At 27.3% G+C, this 10380-nt stretch overlaps 1 protein-coding gene across 2 annotated transcripts; it reads right to left on the reverse strand.

Annotated features, from left to right (window-relative positions):
• Window positions 1-182: 182 nt before the first annotated feature.
• me31B (ATP-dependent RNA helicase me31b) lies at window positions 183-10249 on the reverse strand. Of its 2 annotated transcripts, none has more exons than XM_015521380.2 (11): window positions 10068-10249; window positions 7950-8328; window positions 7806-7881; window positions 7506-7740; window positions 7279-7422; window positions 3383-3477; window positions 3149-3271; window positions 2943-3071; window positions 2679-2859; window positions 2389-2600; window positions 183-1658 (listed from the first exon to the last, which is right to left on the reverse strand). In XM_015521380.2, exons 2-11 carry the CDS (start codon window positions 8015-8017, stop codon window positions 1584-1586), a joined length of 1338 nt encoding a protein of 445 aa, XP_015376866.1. In that variant the 5' UTR covers window positions 8018-8328; window positions 10068-10249; the 3' UTR covers window positions 183-1583. The 2 variants fall into 2 exon arrangements, with proteins under 2 accessions (XP_015376866.1, XP_015376864.1); XM_015521378.2 differs by having other exon boundaries at window positions 7806-7884; window positions 10068-10248.
• Between the last annotated feature and the right edge of the window lie 131 nt (window positions 10250-10380).

A 10380-nucleotide genomic window follows, 5' to 3' on the forward strand; every position in this document is an offset into this window, starting at 1 on the left:
CAAATATAACTCCATTGTGTTTTTAAAGTAATGGCAGAAAAAGTTACTAAGAGTACAAATATGAATGTACCATTTACAAGTAATTATAATTATTGCTCTGAAAAATATAATAATATAATATTATATATATTCACAAAACAATAATTCATCGAGGAGAATAGTTTTAAGGATAAAAAAAAAACTTTAATGGTGGTTGAAAGTTGGATTTATTTAATTGATATCAATTCATTCTTTTCATCCATTTACAAATTTACACAAAATTTGTAAGTAACGATACATTTTTAAACATGAAAATAGTTGGATACACAGTGAATTCTAATAATACATAATAGAGAAAATAATATGTTATATACTAATTAAACGGGTAACGAGATTTATAGTTGATATAAAAATTTACATATTGAAGTTAACTTAAAATATTTTATTGAGTTTAATAGAATTTGGTCCTATTATCAAATATATTATAAACTGTAATACAACAGTACTTTAATTGAAATATTGATTTTATTATTCAGAAAAATAAAATTAGTTTTGTAACTTACAACCATTTTTTTTTTTTGAATATTTTATAATTTTTTTTTGATGTAGCAGTAATATACTCCTAATTAACGCAGCAAAGCCAACATCATATTTTATTTTTTGAAAAAGAAAATCAAGTACCAATCTTTGTCAAACTATAATATGATTTTAATTAAATTTTTTAATGTAGTTTCTAAGTTTTGTAACAAAAATGGTACTTATTTATTTCATTAAGAAAAAAATAAAATTTAACAAATTTCCCCCCCACATAATTTGACTTCAGCCCTGAAATCCCAAGTCAAATTATGAACATGTAACAAATTTTTGAAAGATTTATTTATTGGTCAAATATATAATAGAAAATAAAATTTTACTGTCCAAAATTAAAAAAAATTAAATTAAATTGGTAAGAAAACAATCGGGCTGAAGTGAATGTTTTCATAAGCCAATACAAGGAAAACATTTTGTAGGACAGGTTCCAGCTTTTAGTTCGTTATTTTGTACTGTAACTGAGATAAGCTGTATTCTCAGCACATAATTTGGATCAATTGTTATAGCCGCACTTGCATTAGAGATCTTTTCGCTTAATCAATAGCAACAAATTTAAATGTTTTAAATATAATAAATAATATACTCTTATGTACAATATATCGGACAACAGCGAGGGTATTTGTTTTTATCTTAAATATATACATATTGTATGCCAATGTGGCAAGGATGTAGTACTGTTCTCGATAAGCTTGATCCAAGATGTTTTTAGTCACCTAAACGAGATACAGTACTACCATGCAAGGCAACATAAATTTCTTGTGAAATGAAAATAAAATAATACTTATAATAATAAAAAAAACAAGAGAAGAGATTTTAGTTATGAATTTATGAAATTAAAATAAAAATTTAAGTGAACTGCAAATAGTTTTTAAATCAAATTTTTCTTTGGATCGATTGAAAAATAAAATGTATATATCTTGGGATCTTTGTGTCTTAAAGTTAAGTATTTAGGTTTTAGGTATTGAGTTTGTTATAGATACAAATATTTACAATAGTTAGGGAAGGAAGATTTTTCATTTACTAAGGTCCATTTCTTCATTAATATCTACATCTTCTGGTCGTGCAACATACAACCTTGGATCAATTACCTGTAAAATAATAAATAAAACAATTTTTTTTTTTTAATTAGTGATTTTTTTTTTCCTAAAAACTAAATGTGTATTTTTTATTAATATATTATTATTGCATACCATTCTTTTTTTTAAATATTAATTATTAATACAAGAAATCAATTATGGCACAAATAAAATGTCTTACAATATGTTCAAAAAATTTAAATTTTTAAAAAGTTGTTTTCTGAATACACTAGCATTAAATAAATCAAAATGAATAACTTGAGGAAAAAGCAGCAATCAAATATATAATTTTTCGTGCGATATAACAACTACAAACAATTTAATATAACTTATTTTAGCAGTAAATCTTGGTAACAAAAACAATTTATAACATCTCATTCATTTAAGTGATTCCATAACTGCATGTTTTAGTTATTATATATTTTACAGATCTGAGATCTAAGAATGACTTTAAATAGATTTATATATTTCAAGTTATTGTCAGATTACATATTATCACTAAGACATTAACAATATTTAAAATGAACATAACCCAAACGTCTTTAATGGATTATTAAGGAACAAAATTAATTTAAGACCATCCAGATAATTTTCAATATTAGCTGTAAGGTAATAAATATAAATAATGTAGGTAATTAACGTAATAAAAAAATGTATTTTAAATGAGCTGATGAATTATTAATACTTTATACTTTAATGAGAGTATTTTTTCTAAAAATAAGTTTCAGTGCAAATAACTTACTTTAGGTATGGGTTTTATTTCCGTGCCTAATTCTTGTTCAATACGGTGCAATGCAAATCGGTCGTCATAGGTGATAAGATTGATGGCTATACCAAGATGTCCAAATCTGCCTGACCTACCAATACGATGCAAATACGTCTCTGCCATTTTGGGAAAATCAAAGTTTATCACAACATTTACAGCTTGTACATCAATACCTCTTGTAAATAAATCTACAAAAGATGAATAATATTTATATTTATTGGTGTCAAAAAATCAAGATGAAAATAGACACTAGATTAATAAAATACCAGAACAAACAAGATTGCGGCAAGATCCTTTTCTAAAATCATGGAATACACGATTACGATGTGCTTGGGCCATTTTAGCATGAATGTAATAACAACAATAGCCGAGATCAGTAATTTTTTTAGCAAGTAACTCTACACGTTGTGTTGAATTACAAAATATTATACTTTGGTTTATTTGAAGCTAAAATAAATAAGAATATATGATTTAAGTGTTTCATAATAACGAAAAAAAAAATGATTGCTCATCATTCTAATTTTGAATACCTTTGAGAACAAAGTGTTCAAACAATGAACCTTTTGTTTTTCTTGAACAAATGCATAATATTGAGTAACTCCTTTCAAGGTTAACTCTTCCATTAAGTTTATTTCATATGGACTATGTAAGTGTTTATCCTAAAACATAAAAAACATGTTGATTATTATTTATCATTACAATAGAGTATTTTCATACATTTTATTGAAATACGCACCATAAACTGTTTGACAGTCAGAGGGAATGTGGCAGAGTATAAGAGGATTTGCCTCTCAGCTGGTAACCTTGAAATAATATGATCTAACATACCTTTAAAATCTTGTGACAAAAGTTTATCTGCCTAAAAAACGAGGATAACTCATTAAATTTAAAATTAATAATTAAGTTAACTAATTAAAATTTCAAGTATGTATTTTGAAGAGGAATTTAATAAATGGTACAATGTAATTACCTCATCTAAAACTAAAATCCGACAATTATCAACTTTGGCTATACTTTTATCTAGGAGATCCAATATCCTTCCAGGAGTGGCAATTATAACATGCACTATAAATAAAATATTAATGATTTATAATAATAATTAAATCAATACAATTTAAAAAAAATTAAAATACATAGTAATCGGGTTATAAGACAATAAAATTGATCACTATAATAATAGACAGCGGAGTACATCATTTATTAGAATGTAATACATGAGCTAGTCATAGCTTATCAAAAAAATAGTATACAGAGCTCAATTTATTATGTTAATAACATGTTAAAATTATAATTAATCAAAATAAATTATTTTAAAATATCTAACATATAAGTAAATACTAATTAAATTAAAATAATAATATGACATGATTTTTAAGAAAGATATTTCTTGTTGTAAGAGATACAGATGACCAAAACTAGACTATAGCCATTTATTTCTACCACAATACTAAAGCAAACAGCGCCTGTTATTATTGACACAAAGAAATTCAAATTTTGGTAAATACATTGAGATAGAATATTAAAACTCAAAACTATGAAGCACAGTCATTTGTATGCATTTTCTAGTGATACAGAATATAGTTAACCAGTTTCTACTTAATATTTTAACAATTTATAACCTTAGAAACAAAGATTAATGATCATGGATTTTTAAAACAAAGTTTGTGGTTTACTATTTACTTAATCAGACTTTGTTTAATGAATTTAAATACTGCATCATACAACTATTGCAGCTTCTGGATAATATATTAATTTAATAAATCTACTATAATAGAATATTAGATTATACAACTTAAAACTCAAGTTATATACATATAGCGAACACAGCTTATAAGACTCGCTTTGTGCAGGTCCCAAAACGAGTTGTACTGAATGATTCCTATAAGTGAAGAAAATAAATACAAAATAGTGAATACTTCGGAATTTAATTTTATTACAATTTTAGCTTTTAAATATAAACTACTTTAATGCATACACATAACACGTTACTTATAAGTGAATAAATGAAAAAATTATAATTAAAAATTGTACATACTGACATTAAAAAGCATGAAATCAATAATAATCAACAAAAATATGTTATTTTTGTAAACAAATTTATTTAAAATGTTTATTTTCTAGCATCTTTTGTAACAAAATTTGAGTCTTAAAAATGAAGAAGTAACGAGCCTTTAGCCAATTTTGTTAGTATGTCATTAGATATTTCCAGACCATTCTAGATGTAAGCGGTGGTCAATGTGTATGTAGCATTCAATATTATGAAAGATGGTGATAATAGGAAAGTACTTCACAGGCCTATAAACTTCCCAACCACTTTACACAAATCAGTAGTGCTCATATTGTTTAGTCCCACTCTGGTAGCGTGCTCTAGTCGTAATTTGTATTTTAATATTTAATTATTCATTTAAAGATAAGTATAATCTCATATAACCATTTTTTACTGTTATATTATAGTTATTATTTAAGAGTATAAAACATTAAAACCTAATAAATTAAAAATATTATTAAATAGGTAAATAAAACATTTTTAAATACCCAGAATTCAGATCTTACAGGTAAATGAATAGTATAGGTATCTACAATTATTATATTATATTTTAATTTAAACTATTTATTGTAAATTTAGGTATGTATTGAATATTTACAAAGTATGTCTACACCACACTAAGTTTAAATTGAGATTGGTATTTTGTTCCATAAAATAAAGATGTTCATTATTATTATATAAATTTAAAATACTAAGGATGGTTCTTAAAATGTCTTTTTAAGTGTCGGTTAATTGTTAGTGGGATTTTTACCGGCAGGCTTCTGCCATTTAAGTGTCTGTGAACTTTAACCGGACATTGTAGGAACAGCCCTAGATGTAAGTAAAATAAACTAAAATTATGTTAATGCATCGACAAAAAGCTTTTCTAAATTTATTATTTAGAATTCTGTTAAGAGGACGCTATACCCGCATGTGTTGTCTCCGTCTTACAAGTATGTAACATTGCAAAAATTGTTTCGCGCGGGAAAGAACCGATAGTCATAACTAAGAAACGAAATTCTCACCACAGATAAAAGGAAATTTCGACTTTTGCAACGTTGTTTTAATTTTTTTGGTTTTAGAACTGAAAAAAAAGTTATTCGATTTTGAAAAGTGCAAAAATAATGAATTTTTAAACAATAAGAACATTTTTTCTATTTGTGATATCGAAAAATTGAAAACAACATTGCACAGTAAATGTTCTCTTTATTATGTGGGGAAAATTTTGTTTCTTAGTTATAACTGTAGCCTTCTCGGTTCTTTCCCGCGCAAAACAGTTTTTGCAATGTTATGCACTTGTAAGACAGAGACAACACATGCGGGTGTAGCGTCCTCTTAAACTGTTATGTAAGGAATGCAAAATGTTATTTAATAAAAAAACTATTTGTATTTGTATACACAATTATCTACTATAATACTGGTATGCACATTTTTGTTTGCTTATGGTGTTTCATTAGATTTTATACCTATAATATAATATCTTCCTATTTTACTGATTATTCTGATAAATTGGATTGACATTTTCTATCTTCAATTTTTAAAATTGTACTTATAACTACACCCTAACTTTCAAAACGAATTTGAGTTACATGAATTGTAGGCACTCCAGTAGTTTTACAATTACATACACAAAAATAATGTGTCATTTTATTAAATATAAATAATGTTTTACATAAATAATTAGTAAAACAAAACTAAATAAATAATTAGTACCTAAGTAATTTTAGACCTTTAAAAGGACAATGTATGTAACGTAGGTCTGTATATTTAAGAGGTATTTTAGTCATAAGCGTATAGATTATTATGGGCAAAATAATGCTATAATGTTCAATGGATCATTAAAACCATAGTCTTAATTAGGTTTTTTAATTCGACAATGTATCAATGAAATAATTATATTATGACCGGTAGATGGTGCCACTAGACCAAGACCAGATAATAAGAACTTCATAATAGGGGGATAGTTGCCATACTTATTAATCTAAGACCATGAACATGTTTTAAATACTTGTTGGATGAAATATATAGTAGGTTAAGTATACCTGGGTATATTAATTAAAATAATAAGCAATACTTATTGTACTTTTCTAAGAAATCTACTGTAACTAATAAATTGTAAATTGCTCTCAAAAATTATTTCTCACTCATAAAAATATAAAATTAAAGTGAAGGGGAATCCAAGTATATCATCATAGAGCAGGTCAATTTAATATACAAGTTATAAAAATATAACATAATTTTTTGATAAATAATAAATACTTGTAGGTACTAGAATATGAGACATTTAAATAAATAAATTAAGATTTTATAGTACATAAAAACATGTCAAGTATAGGACTTAAAACTCTCAAATATTATATCTCACTCATATATTTTAAGTGAAGGGGAATCCAAAATATATCATCATGGAGTAGAATATGTAATATACTTTAACAAGCAATTTATTACAGTACTTCAACAATGGAAAATCTATTATTAGTACATAAGCATAAATATATAATTCAGAAGAAAACATTATTTGGTATTTAAGCTCTCAAATAATAAATTTCACTCATAAATATTTTAAGTGAAGGGGAATCCAAAAACTTTCATCATAGAGCAAAATTCAAAATTTATCTTTATATTAACCTAAAAACATAATATTATATTATAATTATAAAATGCAATTTATAATAATTATACAAGTAATTGAAAGATTAAAATAAAATATTAAATAAGAAGGTATTTTTGATTAAAATGAATATGTTCAATCGTTCAATGACTTCTAATGTAAACCATGGCTTAAGTCTTGCTTCGAGAAAATAATAATTAGTTATTACATTATTATTTGTGAATCTTACCTCTTTGGTAAATACGAAGAATATCATCCTTAAGATTAGTACCACCAGTAGTCACCATGACCCTAATGTCCAAGTGCTTTGCAAGCTCAATACATATTTGACTAGTTTGTAATGCTAATTCTCTTGTAGGCACAATCACAAGTGCTAAAAATAAAATGTTGAAACAAAATTACAACAAAGTTGATTTGTAATAATAATAAAAAACAAGCAAATGATAATGCTTTTACCTTGTATAACATCTAATTTTGGGTCCACTTGTTCAAGTACAGGTATAGAATAAGCCCCAGTTTTTCCTGTGCCATTTTTTGCTCTTGCCAATATATCTTTGCCAGAAAGTGCTATAGGAATACTTGCTTCTTGAATAGGACTAGGTTTTTCCCAACCTTTTTCAAATATACCCATTAATAATTCACGTTTTAAACAGAATTCTTCAAAGTCATTTCCTTTGGTTGAAGTAACATCCTATAGTCATATTTAAAAATAAATATTGAATTTATTTTAATGTATTCATTGAATATGTTACGTACACTTGTTTTAATCCTGTGGTCTTGAGGAGGAAGTTTAAGTTTGGCCTTCCAACCTGCATCATCTATTCCTTCGAAGCTACTGAACATATTAAAATAATTATACAGTTGCTTTAATAAGTAACATAACTATCATTAGGTACTTACATTCTGTTTAACTGTTTGCTGGGCATATTGAGGTTAATCCCTGAGTTATTGTGATTTGCAGCAAGCATCTAAACTTTTTTGAGGTTCTAAAGAACCAACGTGTGTACACAAAAAAAAATTGTTTAAATTTATGATAAAACAATCACTTTTTAACACTAAAACGTGTCTACTTAAACTTTATTATGTACAACAAATAAAAAAATAACCAACATTTAATAAAAATACCATGAAGTATTCACTTTTGTCTTTATAAAAATGTAAGTTAAATCATAGAAAACTTATTTCACTTATGAAAATAATGTCTTTTTCTTTGGTTGATAACACTCTATCAACGAAGAGTTACAAAAAGCAGAATCCAATGGAAAAACTTTTATTAAACCTGAAAAAAATTATAATCAACCATTAAACATGATAAATATGTTTTATATAAATAGAGAAACATAATAAATAATCTAATTTCTAATTTTAACTTTTAAAGCTCTCCAATGGTCAATTAAATGTTTATCAAGACATTACAAAACCTATAATCTAATATATCAATGGGTTTTACCACTAACATTTGTTAATACTGAACAAATTAGACAGATTTAAATAGTATAATAATATTCTGTAATAACCTTCCTGAATAATATATTGTTGTTAAAGTCACATTTTCAAAATTAGTAATACAAATATTGATTTATTAAATATATATTCAAATTATGAAGATAAAACTACAACTTGTGAATTGTTATTATAAATATAAGCAATTAAAAAAATTCTTATTTATTAATTTGGATAGTTAAATCAATAAAAATTGGGCAATAATAACTACCGAAATTATGTAAAAAAAAAAATTATAAATATAGAAAAGAAAACAGAATGCACAATTTAATTTTTAAACTCTAATAAAAATACATTTTTGAACTATTATTAAAATTTTAATAAGTTAGAAAATCTCTGGGAAGGTGCAATACTTTTCAGTGCTAATTTTAATTTACACAGAAATGTAATGTGAATCAAATAACTTTATTACGGTACTAGTATACTTAATCAGAGATATGAATCTGAAGCCTAGTTAAAATGTTTCAATTAACAGATAAAAATTAATCAAATAACTGGTTTACAAAATATGAATATATTAAAATTTAATTGTTAATAAGATAATTTTAAAAATAATAGGTAGGAAAAGTTTTAATATACAAAATACTTTAATAATTACAATAATTTTATATAATTTTTGAATAATCTATCTCACCTAATACCTATTTAACTATTATTTTGACAAAACCCACCTTGCGAATTTCATAGAAACACTATCAACTGAACAGTTGGACAAACTAAATTCAAAGCAAAATTTTAAGAAAACTGGACACGATGCAGTGTCATAAAACATAAGAGTTTATCGAAATTCGAGTTGACTACTACTAAAAATAGAATATAGAAAAGTCAGAACAATACACGTGACCGACGTTCATAAGAGGTCTGACTGGTTTTTAAATAACCGTATTTACAATTAGCCTGAATACACACGACTGTAGTGAACAGTAGGCGAGCATCTACTTGACGAATATTATGTGAACGAGATATCGGCATATGGGGTGTTATACAGGTGATTTATCGGCATAGCAGTGATTAATTGAAAAGATTTATCAGCCGCCATCGACTATTACAGTATTCGAGTGTTAAGGGACAGCGAAATAAATCGATAAACGGTCAAATGAGGCAAAAACACTAATCCAAAAAAAATAATCAAGATATAAACCCTACATAATGGTAGCTAAGACTCTACGAGTATTAGAACGCAACCGTTAATGAGTATCAAATACTACGTTCTGGGTCATTACCAGGAAGTGGCACGCCATGTTTGGCACAAATTCGGAGCACATAAAGCGACATGCCACGACGATTAGGCGCGTCACGGGTTCGGCTGGCTGCCGGCCTAACGTCAAATGCGTGTTCTTTGCCGCCGTCACCGGAAGCCTATAAGTTTATCAAAGTACGACGACCACAACAAAAACAATAACATCACGCCACCGTCGTGACAAAATGGCGGCGGTCAGGTGTTCGGCGAACAACGAGGTTTCTCGCCGGCACTGCTCAACCGTCGGTAAGTACGAGCACGAAAGTACAACTTACCAAATCCAACGGCGGAATGTCCACGGGCGGCTCGCGTTTCGTGTTCAGTTCGTCTGTCGGGCGGGCGTCGTCTTTCGCAGTTCAATTCGTTTTTCGAGAAAACGGGCAAAAAATAACATCTATAGTCACACAATCAACGTATAAATGACGTCGCGCGAAACGGTCGTAACACTCGCGACTCGCATCAACAAAAACGTTCGTTCCTCCACTCTTCCTCCTGCCTTCCCTTCCGCGCACCGCAACCCCCACCACGTGCCGCACGGATAAAGTAGTTGTTCACCGTGTACGCTTGATCCTGTGGGGCGCACGTACG

Source organism: Diuraphis noxia, unplaced genomic scaffold (assembly GCF_037042655.1).
Source record: "Diuraphis noxia isolate RWA-SAM2 unplaced genomic scaffold, SU_Dnox_SAM2 contig0004, whole genome shotgun sequence".
Taxonomy (NCBI): domain Eukaryota; kingdom Metazoa; phylum Arthropoda; class Insecta; order Hemiptera; family Aphididae; genus Diuraphis; species Diuraphis noxia.